The sequence below is a fragment of the Cynocephalus volans genome, chromosome 12, assembly GCF_027409185.1.
Source record: "Cynocephalus volans isolate mCynVol1 chromosome 12, mCynVol1.pri, whole genome shotgun sequence".
Classification (NCBI taxonomy): domain Eukaryota; kingdom Metazoa; phylum Chordata; class Mammalia; order Dermoptera; family Cynocephalidae; genus Cynocephalus; species Cynocephalus volans.
The window spans coordinates 97,721,170-97,737,431 of NC_084471.1; the positions used below are offsets into that span (position 1 = coordinate 97,721,170).

The 16,262-nt window shown below is 40.4% G+C and overlaps 1 protein-coding gene across 1 annotated transcript in view; it reads left to right on the forward strand.

Moving 5' to 3' along the window:
• Positions 1 to 14,978, forward strand: part of GUCY2C (guanylate cyclase 2C) — a 61,294-nt gene extending 46,316 nt beyond the window's left edge. Inside the window, exons 20-27 of the mRNA XM_063075998.1 lie at positions 897 to 988; positions 3,804 to 3,962; positions 7,439 to 7,631; positions 8,413 to 8,587; positions 9,245 to 9,343; positions 10,829 to 10,923; positions 12,529 to 12,605; positions 14,804 to 14,978. Coding sequence (XP_062932068.1) covers positions 897 to 988; positions 3,804 to 3,962; positions 7,439 to 7,631; positions 8,413 to 8,587; positions 9,245 to 9,343; positions 10,829 to 10,923; positions 12,529 to 12,605; positions 14,804 to 14,978 — 1,065 coding nt within the window. The remainder of the gene's footprint in view (positions 1 to 896; positions 989 to 3,803; positions 3,963 to 7,438; positions 7,632 to 8,412; positions 8,588 to 9,244; positions 9,344 to 10,828; positions 10,924 to 12,528; positions 12,606 to 14,803) is intronic.
• The last annotated feature ends 1,284 nt before the right edge of the window (positions 14,979 to 16,262 follow it).

Sequence of the window (16,262 nt, forward strand, 5' to 3'; positions counted from 1 at the left end):
AGCATCGTCAGGTGGTGAATACAGGCAACCACGGCTTTGGTCCCTTCCCAGGGAATCGTTCAGCAAAGCACAGGGACAGGAATTGCGTCTACTACCACTTGTGATCCTGTTTTTTAGCCAGAGTGAACAAACGTTATGTAAAACAGATGGTTTTCACCACACTTTTGATCAAACAATAGCTGCAAGCAAGTGGTAGCAGATGAAATGAGGGGTCCGCAGGCTCCTCCTGTCTCCCTCCTCCTCCAACCCTCCCTGTTCTCCACATCACTTCACTGCAGGTGTGCTTTACAATCACCTGGGGAACCTAAAAAAATACTATTGCCCTTTGCCCATGCAATATTTGGATATGCTTATCGAATATCTGAAATTCAAATTTAATGGGATATCCTGTAGTTTTATATGTTAAATCTGGGAACCCTCCAAAAGCCCTTCACAAGCCAATTAAATCAGACTCTCTTGGGGTAGAGCTGGGCAAAAGAAATTTTGTAAACTTTCTCCAGGAGATTCTACTGTTAGCGTGGATGACAACCAGTGACAGTTGAGCTTTTATTCTCACTTAGAGTCATTTGTCTCATACCAAGCCTCACTGTATTTTGCCCTTCCCTACGTAAACTCTGCACACTCCCATAAAGCATTTATTCTCTCCCATCAACCCAACCTCATAAAAACTGGTATCATATTTTTCATTAATTTCACCTAAGGAAATGGCAGGGTAAGGTAGCACAGGTGGTGATGCCCAAGACAGAAACTGCAGGGACCTGGGGATCCCTTATTCTCATTGTCAGCATTGAAGCTATTTTTAAAATATTCCCTGCCTTAATTACTCCCCTCAAGAAGGAAAATAGGACAGGACTATCTTGATTGACTTTACCCTTCACCCGTTTTTTTTCTTCCAGGTGTATCTACTCGTGAAAACCTGTTGGGAGGAAGATCCAGAAAAGAGACCAGATTTCAAGAAAATTGAGAACACACTGGCCAAAATATTTGGGTATTACTGAAATTTTTACTTCACTCATTTTAGATTTTTTAGTGACAGCTGATATTCAGTGACACCTAAGAAGGAGAATGCCTGTTCTAATAAAAAATCTCAGACTGCAAAACCTGTCTCATAAAAACTAAAACGATATGGAAACAGACTGTTTTTCAGGGAAATAATCACTTGAAAAGTTAAGTACTTGAGGTCAAAGCTGTCTAATTAAAGAATAAATTCTGACTGATCATCAATTTATCTGTTAATAATACAGACCCCTCTGTGGGTAATTAGGACTTAGAAGTCTAACATGAGTCCTGAGAATCTGTAAAGCCCTAGATAATTCTTAAGATCAGCATGTTTCTTAAGATCTTAAAGTCTTAGGGCCGGCCTGTGGCTCACTTGGGGGAGCGTGGTGCTGACAACACCAAGCCAAGGATTAAGATCCCCTTATGGGTCATCTTTTGAAAAAAAAAAAAAAAAAAAGATCTTAACGTCTTAAAATCACCGGTTTGGACCTAGCTATTTAAGACTTGTGTCATGAATCAGAGTATAATTCAGGGTTAGAAAAAAAATCATGTCACACACACAATTATCCAGTAAGACTGAACTCTAGATGTCTCATGCTTTTAGTTACTATACTGCAGAATGAGAACAGTAACACTGAATTAAGGATTACAAGGTCCAGTTTCCAGGCTAGGATCTGATAATAGCTTGCTGTGGGACATTGGGTAAAACGTAAGCTCACTAGGTGTCAGTTTTCTGGTTAGCAAAATTGGATTGATTAGGATGATTTCTATGACTCCTTCCAGATCTTTCTGTAGTTCTCATTAGGTCAGAAGATTCAGACCCCTAATGAGGCTAAAAGCCCAGGGCTGGAGATGAGGTAGAGTGAAGTTGATGGAAGCATGGTCATTGGTTGGTAGCACTGAGCTGTCAGCTGCGGGAATGAGCAGGAAATAGTAAAGGACTCAGTTCTTGTCCTCTTTTCTGTCCTTCACAGACCTGTACTAAGATCAGATGAGATTTTATGTGCAACAGATGAAATGTAAACTCATGAAGATAAACTAGGCCCCTGATATTTAGCCTTTAATGCAATGGGTTCTTAAACTTGGCTGCACATTGGAATCACTTGAGCTTTAAAAAATGCTGATTTCAGAGGCCTACCCTAGAGAGTCCAATGTAATTGGTCTGGAGTGCAGGTTACCATCTGGAGTTTTAATAGCAGAAAGTCCAATGTAATTGGTCTGGAGTGCAGGTTACCATCAGGAGTTTTAATAGCAGAAAATCCAATGTAATTGGTCTGGAGTGCAGGTTACCATCAGGAGTTTTAATAGCAGAAAATCCAATGTAATTGGTCTGGAGTGCAGGTTACCATCAGGAGTTTTAATAGCAGAAAGTCCAGTGTAATTGGTCTGGAGTGCAGGTTACCATCAGGAGTTTTAATAGCAGAAAGTCCAGTGTAATTGGTCTGGAGTGCAGGCTAGCACCAGGAGTTTTAATAGCAGAAAGTCCAATGTTATTGGTCTGGAGTGCAGGCTAGCATCAGGAGTTTTAATAGCTCCCCGGGTGATTAAAATATGCAGTCAAAGCTGAGAAAACCATTTTAATGAATAAACTCATCATGGAGTAAGATAATCCAGCTTCATCCCCCACACCTGCTCCCTCACCCATTTCTACCAACTAGACTCTGTATTGGTGGTTTCAAGTAAGAATCCCCTGGGGAGCTTGTTAACAAATTTGTTTCTTAATCCCAAATCTCACAATTTTTAGTCATGTATGTCTTGGGTAGGACTCAGAAACGTACTGAATTTTAAGCAAATATCCTTCCCCATGCCAGAGGATTATGATGTAGGCCATCTCCTCCTGAGAGCAGACGTGGTAATTTATCATTGTGACTGCCGTAATAATGAAATGGCTAGGATTTATTGAGCACCTTCAGTTGTGCCTTATGTGTTAGCAACTATCTCACAAAGTTGGCGACTCATCCAAGTCTCCTCGGTCAACAAAGTAATCTAGAATTAAGTTTTCTGCTTTAGGATCCTGGCTGTCCTGAAAAGATAAGGTTCAATTTTGCTTTTCTCGGTCCTTCTCTTACACTTCCACTTATCACTTCTAGACCATTTTAAATTTTTTCCTTTATTACAAACTGTTTATTATGACAAGTTTTAGAATATATGAATAAACAAGCAAGAAAGTAAAAACATCACCTATTTTTCAATAGATAACCACCAGTTTTCAAAAAATAAAATTGGGATTATAATTTTTCGCTCTTTTGTAAACTGACTTATTTAATATAGAGGTAGCATCTTTCTGCACATTTAACTATTATAATTCGTACTTAATAATACATTAATATTCCATTGCATCATAATAATTTCACTCCATTTTTCTCACACTTTTAGGTGATTTTCATATGTTTGCTGTTGTAAAGGATGCTGTCACTTTCTTTGTAGTTAACTTTAGACATGTTCATGATTGTTTCCTTAAGGTAATTCTTAGGAGTACAGATGATGAGTTGTTAGGTATATGCATTCTTAAAGCTTTTGATACATTTACCAGATTGTTCTCCAGGAAGCTTGTACAATGTCTATTTCCTCCTTCTTCTCCTACATTGGTTTACCATGATTCTAACATTTGGTTTTTTTTTTTTTTTTTTATCTTATATTTATTTCTAGCTTTTTATTTCTCTTGAGGTTACATTTTTTTGTTTGTTGGCCATTTTTATTTTTTCTTGTCTACTTACCTGTTCTTCGTATTTACCTGCTGTTTTACAGGATGTTCATGTTTTCTTAATCATGTATAAGAACTCTTTGTCTATTACTACCTACAGCCTTTTTCATGACCAGAAAAGTGAAAGTTACATGGATACCTTGATCCGCCGTCTACAGCTGTATTCTCGAAACCTGGAACATCTGGTAGAGGAAAGGACGCAGCTGTACAAGGCAGAGAGGGACAGAGCTGACAGACTTAACTTTATGTTGCTTCCAAGGTAAGGCAAGTCCTGCATTGTGGTTTCCTGCAACCCCATGGCCATGCTTCATAGCTTAAAGCTGAAACTTTCAGCGTGTCTGTCCAGTATTGTTTTTCTTCGTATCTATATAGGATTGTCTCTTTTGCGTATTATTCAACAGATTATTCAGTTTAAAAATGCATGTACATTGCTCGGCCTTGTTCTGGTGTGTACTCTAAATACCTAGAAGAAGTTATTTTCAAATGGTTGTGTGGTGCCACAGGAGTGTGGACTTTGGACTTAAGTCAACTGGCCTGGGTCCCAACACCTCTTTGCCACTTTCATTACATCTATGACTTTAGGCAAGTCTCTGTTTCTCCTCAATCTCAAAATGGAAATTAAAGTTTTCCTGCAAGATATATGAGCTATAGGACACTTTCAGGCTCTGCTAGTTCCTTTGCATTCTCCTTTTCTCGACAAGTAGAAGCCAAGTTACAAGAAGAAAGAGCCGTCTTTGGCGGAGGAGGTAGGGAAACGCACCGGATGTCTCAGTGCAGAGGCATCCGGGGGCTGACCGTCATTTTGTGAAGCAACATTCAGCCATGACACAAGAGGAAGGAAGGAAGATTGAATCCACAAACAGTTTAAAGTTTTGTAAGGGTTGGTACTCAGATAATAACTGAGGAATGATAAGCAAGAAAATAAAATGTGAAGAGCTAGGGGCTGGCTGGTTAGCTCAGTTGGTTAGAGGGTGGTGCTAATAACCCAAGGTCCAGGTTCGATCCCTGTACCAGCCAGCTGCCAATAAAATTTTTAAAATTAATTAATTAAATGTGAAGAGCTAGGAAATAGGCTCAGCCCACAACTGTACACAAGTGAAAAGTAATGTCCTCTTTTCATTAAAGTATAATAAACAGTACTATGAGATTAAGGATAAGCTAGGCAGTCCAGCTTTGGGTAAAATCATGGAAATTGAAGTCAGTAAGGCCTGACTCCAAAGCATGGTTTCACCACCTACTACCGACACACAATCTTGGGCAATATCTAAATGCTCCAAGCCTTGGTTTTCCATCTACCTTCCAGGATGGCTCTAAAGGTACTTAGCACTGTGCCTGGAACATCCATGGTGGTTATTATTATATATGGCAACTATGGCTTTTATATATGACTTGTGTTGGTTTTATTTTAAACCATTTAGAATATCAGCTCTACGTGAGTAAAGGAAAGATTTTGAGATCATATGAGCTGTTTTCTAAATAAAGAAACAGTTCCTCTTCTACAAACCTGAGTCAAGAGATAGGAGTTACACAGATGCTCTACTCAGTCATCTGGGCCTGAAGAGAGCCTAACGCAGAACCCACATCCATCAGAGTGCCTGGGACCAGGCTGGGAGTATACCCTGAGAACAGGCTGGAACCCTCATGTTGACTTCAGAGATGGCAATCTCCATCAAAGCCCCATGACTACTAGTTATATAATGCATAATTCCTTGTCTGGCCTCGAATGCCTAGTTGTGACAACAACATCATCCTGGTTATCTGGCTGTCATCTCAGGGTTTCTTCATCAGTGGTTTTAACCAATAATGTCACTCAAATGGTTTGGAACAGCTGGCTCTCCACCTCAGCTTTTTCCCAGCCTTGGTTCAACTTGCCACTTTGACCACAGGTGGTAGATGTTTTTAGCGGATTGTAAAAGGTTGTATTAACACGAGCCTCTTCAATAGCTACAATACACCATGACTCTGACATAACTCACTTCGATTATTTATGTTATTTACATTTACAAAGTAAAACTAAGACAAACATGAACAATACTAGAAGAATCAAAAAGAAATACTTACAGCAAAAGGGTAAATAAACTTAAGACTGCATGTAGGAACCAGATATCACTTAAACACTCAAAAAACTTGGAGTTTTGAAACAGATTAAAATAGAATTTTTTTCTTCTTGTGGGGAGACTTTCTAAGACATCTACCCTCTATACTAATTCTGTCTGTGTCAGCAGCAATCTGTTAGCAAGTTTCACCATGTTAAGTCACAGCCCTTCCTTCATTTATCTACCAAAATTAGTTTTTCTCTCTGTGTAACCCACTATTTTCCAAGCTCATATGACTTTTCAGATATAAACAGTAAACTGAAGGGCAAAACTGGCAGAATATTCAATGTAATCATTACAGCTATGCAGCTTCCAAAACATTCTGCACTTTCCACCAGGCATGCCAAGAAGAACCTCCCCAGGAGTGCCCTGACAACCCAACAAGCCACACCAAAGGAGTGTTTTGTCAAAGGCTCAAGTTTTGTCACTGCACCAATGAAAAGACTTCCCTCAGTGCTCTGGAGGTTCTCCAAACGAGTGTTATGAATCTTTGTGGTCAACTGGCTGCTTGTTTTCTGGGAGAGCCCAGGCATTCCTCTGTCACTACAGTCGGCATGCCTCTAGGTCTTCCCCGTTGCCCTGAGTATCCAAGGCCTGGCTGCGTAGGAAGTGCAGTGCGATAAAAGGACCGAAAAACAGCTTCTTGCTGAGTTCTCATCCCAGTTCTGCCCTTAGTAGGCTGTGGGACTTCATGAAAGTCGTACTTTCTCTTTAGGCCTCAGGGTTCTCATCTGTAAAAATGAGAGATTTATTCTCAGTGATCTCTGTGGCACCTCCCAGCTTCCAGGTTTTGACTCTAGTGGTTCCTTACTCAAGTCTACTACAGAGTGGTCTCGAGGGCAGACAGGGAGCATCTAGCATCAAGTCAGCCCCCGCTCCCTTTTCTCAATGAAGTATGAAGTCCCTTCTTGTGGTTTTTCTCTCTCAGTTCTGAGTCTGATATGCTACTCCTTATATCTTTTCAACAAAGATATTCCAAATCGCTTCTATTTGGCTTCTGCTGTTTTAACATAATTTTAACTTGTTTACATGATGATTGACTTTGTTTTTTAAAGATCCCAAATCTGGTTCAAAATATATCAAATAAATTCTGGTTCAGAATATATCAAAATTAATTTTTAAATACATTATTCCTTCATAGTGATATTAAACAACTTCATGTTAAATATGCCAGGCAAGTAAAACTATAGACTTTGATGAGGTCGAATCTGATAGATACAGTGATTCAGGCTCTTACATTAATGACACGCTGTCCTTCTCAGCTTTTAGATATAGAGCTGTATCTGTGAGAAGTTGACCACCAATAGAGAGGTAAAAAGTAGGCAAGTATGTATACGTGTTAGTGATATGCAGGTGTACGGGTTATGTGAGTATGTGTATTGGTAGGGTTAATAATTAAATACTAAGTTAATACAGAACTTGCTTGTTTTCATCTGAGTTCAAATACATGTGTTGCATGTGTGCATGTGTAATATGCTCAAATATACAGTATATTCAACCTATCTTATCTTCCTAGCCACTCAATTCACTGAGAATCCCAAATTCTAGAATTTCTGGTGGACAATTACTCTATCTGAAAGATTTATGTAAGACAAGAAAAATACTGAATTGAAGGCACTTTTTTCCCCTCCTCGTCTAGGCTAGTGGTAAAGTCTCTGAAGGAAAAAGGCATTGTGGAGCCGGAACTATACGAGGAAGTTACAATCTACTTCAGTGACATTGTAGGTTTCACTACTATCTGCAAATACAGCACCCCCATGGAAGTGGTGGACATGCTTAATGACATCTATAAAAGTTTTGACCACATCGTTGATCACCATGATGTCTACAAGGTAACCAAACCACTTTACCTAACAGGCTGAAACAGCACTACAGACCAAAGTCATCAGAGCCTGAAATGGCTGTTCCTAGTCCTCTCTAATTTAACATTTAATGAATTGGTGGTTGAATCCAAGCTAAAAGTGAAGAGAAGTAGAAGAATTAGAAAGGTCAGAAATCAGAATTACCATTTAACTTTAAGAAGCAACACAAAAGAAAGACCATAAAGTTCAACGGGAATGAATTTGGGGCGCTAAATTTAGAGAAAATGGCATACTCTCAAATCACCTCCAAAAGACAGTGTTTAGGCTGATTTAAAAGGGAACAGAGAAAACACTGGAGTTATAATAAATAGAACGCACACTACAATAATGTGTATTATGTCTCAGAGGAACCCACAACGATGTTTTGTCAAATAGTATGTAGAAAAGGATGACTGCTAATGATGGCTTTTCTGGTAATTACGAGAGTTCCTAAAATGACATAAAACCATTCAGATTACTTAAACATTTATAGAATTGTCACAACATCTGGACAATTTATATAATTATAAATTACTTTTATATGTTTAAAATTCTTTACAGCTATTTTATCATCCATTTAACTAAACTATAAAAACCTTGAAGAAATCAGCATAAAACTGGTCTTGAACTGGCCCCAGAAAAAGTGTACAGGTCTATGCTCATCCTAAGTTCCCAAAACACCTTTTGTGTTTGATATGTATTTAACTGCTTGTGTTTAATTTCTGTGCCTTTCGAAGGACACAGAGCCACTGATGAGAAACTATTTCTGCAGGTGGAAACCATTGGTGATGCCTACATGGTGGCTAGTGGGTTGCCCAAGAGAAATGGCAACCGGCATGCAGTAGACATTGCCAAGATGGCCTTGGAGATCTTGAGCTTCATGGGGACCTTTGAGCTGGAGCATCTTCCTGGCCTCCCAATATGGATTCGCATTGGAGTTCACTCTGGTATGTAGCTGAGCATCTTAGCAAATGGGAACCATATGTTCCTCGGTGCACCAACTAATCAGAAAGGAAAGCAGAAAAGTGAGTCTCTTCAAAGACCATGAAAGTTACATTGCCTTGTTGAAAGAAGAATTTTAGAAAAACTAAAAAAATTTATGTCCCATGAAATACTTAGGGAACATTATGCCAAGTCCTTGTCTTCTGGGTCTTTTGTTATCAGGTCACCAATCCCAGAAGTGCCACACTAAAATAAAAATAAAACTTGAGCCATTGAACCTTCAAGACTGTGGTGCCCTCCAGCGATGTGGAGTTCAGGGTTTGTGGCTTGGCACAGTAAGCAAGCAGTAGGATCACCTTTGTCCTACCTGAGAGCTTTCTTAATAAAAATATTAAGAAAGACTGCTCATTTTTGTGACCTAAATCTCTGGATACTTTCTGCTTCGTGCAAATGTACTTTCCGGAAGCGTGCATTGAAGAATGATGCTTCCCTTGTTAGATGTATCCATTTAAAGCAAAAGTCAGCTCACATTTCATGTTTTACCTCACTTCTCCATGACATGAAGTGTTCAGCACTGTGATCCCGTGAAGAAGCTTACCCATTCTAAGTCCACTCTGCGGTTTTCATTGCTTCCACTTCCTGCTTTCTGTCCTTCATGTCAGGTCCCTGTGCTGCTGGAGTTGTGGGAATCAAGATGCCTCGTTATTGCCTGTTTGGAGATACCGTCAACACAGCCTCTAGGATGGAATCCACTGGCCTCCGTAAGAAGGGAGAGTGATTTTCTTAGAGGACAAAGATTCTGTGTTCTGACAGAGGGATTGCAGGATAAAATGCACAAAAGGAGATAAAAATACCAGTGAGATGTAGAACGACCTTCCCATTGGCTGAACATGAGCCTGTGTCAATCCAGTCCTTGCTACATTTGCTTTTATTGTTGTTGTTTGCTGATAATTATTTTACTTTTCCTTTTTTGCTCAGTTTTAGGCTGTTTCTGTACTTTGGTTCATTTGCAATGAATTCATGCACATTCTACCTGGAATAATCATGAAATTTAGCATAGATCCATGTAAGTTAAAAAAAAAAAATTCAGTGAGCTAGATGTGAACTATATACCCTGGTTCACATTCCCATTCCTACTTCCTTTTCATTTGGTTTTTCTGGAAATTGATTTTAGTAAATAAAAAGTCTAGGTATTATATGCAAAGTCATATATTACGTTTGCCTGGCAAGGTAGAGGCACAGTGTGATGCATGCAGTAGATTCTCAATAAATATTGATGACAGTGATAGCATAGTAATAGAAATATATAGGAGAGAGAAAAAAAGCATTGCTAGATGATGGTGGGGGCTTACAAAAACACAAGAGGCAGGATGGTATTTTGGTAGTCTACTAATAATCTGATGCTAGTTTGTACTGGAAAATCATGGTGTAAAGAAAATAATAACGTTGGGGTCAGATGGACTTGCGGTAAAGTTCTAACTAGGCTAACCACTGTCTATGTAAGCTGAGGGGGAAGTTACCTGATCTTTCTAGGCCTCAGAAAGATGAAGATATAAATTAAGGATGGGATACTAACCTTGCTGGGAGGGTTTCTGGAAGGATTTGGGATGATGTTACATCAAGCATTTAGCAATCCTTAGGTACATGGCAGGCATGCAACTTGGGGTTGTCATTGCTCCTACTATAGTTATGGTTTGTGGCGTGGCTATTGGGCACAAACAATAGTGGGAAACGTAGTATGCTGCAGTGGCCCTGTGGGTGGGGATGCCCTCACCACTTGTCTGCCAGAAGGATAACAGTATCCCAGAAGAGGAAAATTTGAGAAAATTAAACTCTCTCTTGAATCTCCACCTTGCCCCCAATACTTCAGCTATTGATTGGAACATTTACATGGGAACCCAAAACCAAATTCCGACCCCCTAGCTGGCACTACAAGCCAGTACAAAACTAGGTCCCACAGGCTAACACTCTGAGCTGGAATGAGAATCTGTATAGTGAAACCTGGGGAGCCCCGTCACTCAGAACCCCGAAAACCAGTGCCAGACCCTCTTTCTTCACATGTGTGATATTTATCTCACTGATGCTGTTTTTAAATGTTCTTTCACTAAAATAGCCATGTTTGTTTCTCCTTGATTTAGGATATTTGTTTCAGGTGTTCTTGATATCCTGAATCAAGGGGAAACAACTGAGACCATATAACAGATTTCAAAATGGATAAGATTTTCGTTATCTATTTGCATTTCCAGCCTTGAGGATTCATGTGAGTGGTTCCACAGTAGCCATCCTGAAGAGAACTGAGTGCCAGTTCCTGTATGAAGTGAGAGGAGAAACATATTTAAAGGTAAGGAATTCACAGAGACAATACACAGAACAAGCTCTCGGGCACAGTGGGCCACCTCCTTCGAGACATGGCCGGAACCGTTGAGGAGCCTAAATATGAAGACTCCTCTCCTGTACTCCCCGCAGTGATCACCCACTGCCCCCTGGAGGGGAAACCGCCACTGATGACTGTAAACTCACAACTTGCCTTTACTCCAAAGAGCCCTTTTGATATTCCAAACTGTATCTTACAAATGTTTCACCAATGTGTTATAAAATGCTGCCACCATTGCCTCCACACATATCCAAGTTTTTGTCCCCCGTTTCTCCTCCAAACCCAAGAGCAATAGTCTGGTCCAGGATTTCTTTAACTTAAGTCAATCCCCCATCTCCTCCCTTCCTTTCTCTTACCATGAGCTGCTGCTGCTCTCTAAGGTCGCCTCTCCGGCCAGTTGCTTCCTTATTCTGCCAGTTCACTCTGGACTAGTGCACGGCAGGTGGGACCCCACACTCCTCCTAACTCGGCATCATCTGGATGCTTGTTAAATGCAGATGTCTGGACACCCCACCAGGTTACTAAGTAAGACTGTGGAAGTAGATCGGCTATCTATATTTTTAACAAGTATGCTACGCGTTTGCAATCACACTAACGTTTGAGAATTACCACTCCAGATTCTCCATGCTGTTCTGTGCATTTAAAACAGCTGTCCTCCAAAGCCACTGACTGTCTCCAGTAGGTTCTCATGCTGCTTTTCAAAAGTTATTACAATCTTTTCACAGTTGGTCTGAAGCCAACTATTGACTGTAAGAATGTCTGTCTCCAGTAGCCCTAATGCTTCTGGCCTTTACTCTTTGATCACACTTTGGAAAAGCCTCCTCTTATGTAAAATGTCCTAATATCACACTTGCTTTTTGAGTGAATTTTTAATAAATGTTTTTAAGTAAGTTTTCCACACAAAACATTCCCCCCAAAATAGAAGAGGTTTATGGATTACTGTAGTCCAGATACAGCCAGCAAACCACTATTTTTAAAAATAAGGGTTTTTTAAAAATATACATATGTAATCATCCTTTTCAAATAGAAGCTTTAGCAAAAAGTTTCCAGTAAGTTTCCATGTATTTCATAGGCTATAGATGAGCCCAACAAATATCACTTAATGAGTGCTTATTATGATGCACATGTGTTTATAATCTACACACTTCATGTAGGGAAACGGTGGCAAAAGTTTGTTGCAAAAAGGGCTAGAAGAAAATGTAGACAGTGAACACCGGTTGGATTTGTTGGCATAGCAAAATGGTAGATAATGGTTTTTTTCCTTTTTAAGTTAGAGTCCTTGTAATCTTGCTACAGTGATATTTTGAAATGTCTTTTGGGAAAAAAAGAAAACTCTTCTTTGAAAAAAGCATGTCTGGTGAATGAGAGACATTTTTAAAAGGCACTTGGAAATAAAGATCTGTCTAGAGATAATGCAAATCATAACAGGAATGTGTGATGTGCTTAAAAATATAGGCAATGATGCCAAATGCAGAGGGGAAATGTCTCCTGGAAACAGAGCATTGTAGGGACAATAGGCTAGAACTGGACTGTCCCTATATCTTCCATGGCACATAACTCTTTTCTTTCTAGGGAAGAGGAACTGAGACCACGTACTGGCTGACCGGGATGAAGGACCAGAAGTACAACCTGCCAACCCCTCCAACTGTGTAAGCTTCTGGGTATGGCGGGAGGGAGAGGGGACTCGACAGTCTTGGCGTGGTAGGTCGTGCTACAGACAGCCGACTGAAGTTGGCAAGTGCCTTGCAAGTGGCAGTGACATATTGAATACAAGGCAAGGGAATGTACACATGAGAAACTTTAGAAATCACCCTTCTCAGACCTCTAGAAACTGTACTGAAAGCCCTCAGTCAAACAGCGGCTGTCTGTCTGGAACATGGACTTTCTTCCATGATTCAGATGTGTGTTCTCAGTGTAACAATTACCTTTTACTCTGGAATCATATGCCAACAGCTATTCCAGGGAACTTCCACCTGGAAAAAGAGTAGGAATGAACAGACTATCTAGAACTTGAGATTTTTTTTCTTGTTCCATTTACTTTGTTTTTGTTTTGTTTACTGTTTTTGTTAATTGTCACAATTGTCTTAAATACCTTACCTTCGTGTCAAGCTAGACAACTACACCAGTTGCTGGGTTGAAGCGACAGCTACACTAATTGTATGGCTAGGCATTTCATAACTAAAGCCAAAATGTTTCAGGACTAGGGCTCAAAAACTCTTCAAAAGCCCATTGTACAGACTGGGTCACCAGACCCCTCATATGCGAGGCTGGGTCACCAGATGCCTCACATGCCTGGCTGGGTCACCAGACCCCTCGCATGCAGGTCCACATTAAGGTAACTAGGAAAGATCCTGGGAGCCACTGGAACACATGAGCTCAGTCCTCAGCAATGGCAGCAGCAGCTTAAAGGTCCAGCAGCAGCAGAAAACGCAGTGGCAGTGGCTTCTCAGGGCATGCCAGGGTCACTGGCAGTAACAGCGTGCAGTGACAGCTTGCAGCCAGCCTCCAGCAGCAGTAGCAGCCTCCGTGTGGCCCCCTGGGGGCATCCCAGGGGCAGGGTCCCTGTGGATCAGAGCCACTCAACCTTTATACTTAAGTCCACAACCCAGGACACCTGGGTGCACATGTACAATTACATTAGACAATAACCAAGGAACACCTGGGTGCATGTGCAGATTTACATCAAATGCTCAGCAAGATTCTGAACATCTGAGGGGCCCTGACCATTTTCCTGTATTTTCCCAACACTTCGTTAAAGTACACTTAACTCATAGTTCGTGTTTATATGAAGAATCAAAGTTTAATGTTTGCTGAGTCTGCATATGTGTTTGTACATATTCTGCTCATTTCACTGGAATGCACCATCTTGTCCTCATCTTGTGCTTACCGAAAAACTGACTAAATTTACCCAAACTGAGGCCTGGCAAAGCTAGTGATGTGTTCCAGGCTTGCTCTGGAGAACAGAAGACAGTTCAGAGCTTGCCTCGTGCATGGTTCTCTCAGCATGGAGGCCAAGAGGCACTTTGCATTTCAAAACACTTCTGTCTACATCTTTCTGCTGAGCCACCTGCTGAAAATGGGACCTCCCCCAGCCCCAAGACTATGGTTCTGAGTCTTACATGGAGGCTGTGTTCTCCCTGAGATGAGAAAGATAAATTTTCAGGTCTAACTAACAGGTTTCAGTTCAAGTTGTCACCCAGTTGCATATTGGCAGACGTTGCAGCAACCAGTCACGTGGATGTTGCCATGGCTTTATGGTAGAGAAACCCTGTTTTGCAGATGCCTACCTAGATGCCAGACCCAGACAGATGGCAAGTTGCTAAAGATGCCAAAACACCCCAGATCTTCCCTGGGGCACAGGAGATCTGGTTCCTTACGAGGTGTGTCCTAGGTCCATTCCAAACTCTTAAAACCCTCCGCCACCTGAGCCCTCCCCAAACAAGAGTCACATTCGTAGGTATGCGTGGGACCAATGAGTTTTGAGGACTCTATGGCAGGTGCCTAGCATTCTCCCAGCTTCTGTTCCCTTCCCTGCAGTGGCACACATAGGCCTATATCCTCCCAACCATGCCTCCAAATTCCACAGCACGTCGTTTCACTTTGAAACTAAAGTCTGATTTCCTGCTTGAAATATATTTTGCTTATTCTACAACTACACATTGCAGGGATGAAGTTCTTTAAGTTTCTCAAAGGCAAGTGTCATTTTGTACTCTTTGGAGTTCCTATGTCTAGCACAGAGTAGGCACGTAATAAATAATTGGGGAACTGAACTGATGATTCTGGAGCTAAGGAATACTCTGGGTGAATTGCTGAGAAGTTCCATTTTCTCTCCCCACTCTCTTTCCAGGGAGAATCAGCAGCGTTTGCAAGCGGAATTTTCAGACATGATTGCCAACTCTTTACAGAAAAGACAGGCCGCAGGGATAACAAACCGAAAACCTAAACGGGTAGCCAGCTATAAAAAAGGCACTCTGGAATATTTGCAACTGAACACCACAGACACGGACAGCACCTATTTTTGAAACTAAATGAGATGTAAGGACTCGTACAAATTAGATACAGCTTCATTTAGGCAACAACCTCAAGGGTCCTGAAAACCTGCATTTTCCTAAGACCTCAGTGAAACAGAAAAATACTTAGCCTTGGTTGTCCTGTCTGGAACATGGACTTTCTTCCATGAATCAGATGTGTGTTCTCAGTGAGATAATTACCTTTTACTCTGCAGGCTTTTGCCAACAGCTGTTCTAGGGAACTTCCACCTGGAAAAGAGGAGGAATGAATAGACTATATGGCACTTGAGGAGATTTTGTTCTTATTTCATTTGTTTTGTTTTTGTTTTGTTTACTGGCTCTTTTTCCTTCCGTATTCATGACAGGATTTTTTAATTGTCACATTATATCTTAAATACCTTATCTCCATTAAGGATACTTAACTCATCATTTTTACAGAAAATATGCTATATATTAGACAAGAATAAAAGTTAAAATGTACTGAGTCTCTATGTATGTGCTTATATGTAACTGCTCATTTTCCTGGAATGCACCAGTCCTCAACTGTGCTTGCTGAAAAATGAAATTCCCTCACCCTGAAGCCTGGCAAAGCTGGCATTGTTGCTCCGGGATAAGAACCTTGAAGGTCAGTATCACTTGCTGCATATGAGAATTTTGACCAAGGCATTGTCTTGGCTGGTCCACTTAGCAATGTGGACACATGATGCCAGTAATGGCTGTGACCTAAAAATGGAACCCAGGCAAGGGCTAAATTCCTGCGCTGCTCTTTTCTAGCTGTACAATAATCAGTGTCTCTAAGCTCCTGATGTTTCATTAGTAAGTCATGAATCATAATACCCACCTGAAGGAGTTGTCATAAAGATTTTCTTTTTTTTAAAGAAAATTGCCAAGGACCTAGCACAGTGTCAGTCACATAGTAAGTTCTCAGCAAATAATCTCTACCTTCCACCTTAGCCCTCTCAACTTGCTTTATAAATCAGAATGAATGATTCTCAAACCCAGGACCTTCATATGTGCTAAACATACGTAAGATTATTTTTTAACAATTGATCCTAAAAAAATTTTTAATGTATACAAAAGCAGAGGGAATAGTTACTGAGTCTTCATATATTTATTATAAATTTCAAGAATTATCAATATTTTCCAAGTCTTGTTTCATCTATCTTTCACCAACTTTGTTTGGCTGGGGTATTTCAAAGGAAATTTCAAATATTATATCTTTCACCTCTGAATACCTCAGTACACCTTTTTAACACAAGATTGGCAAACTTTTTTCTTTATAGAAAATTTTTTCTT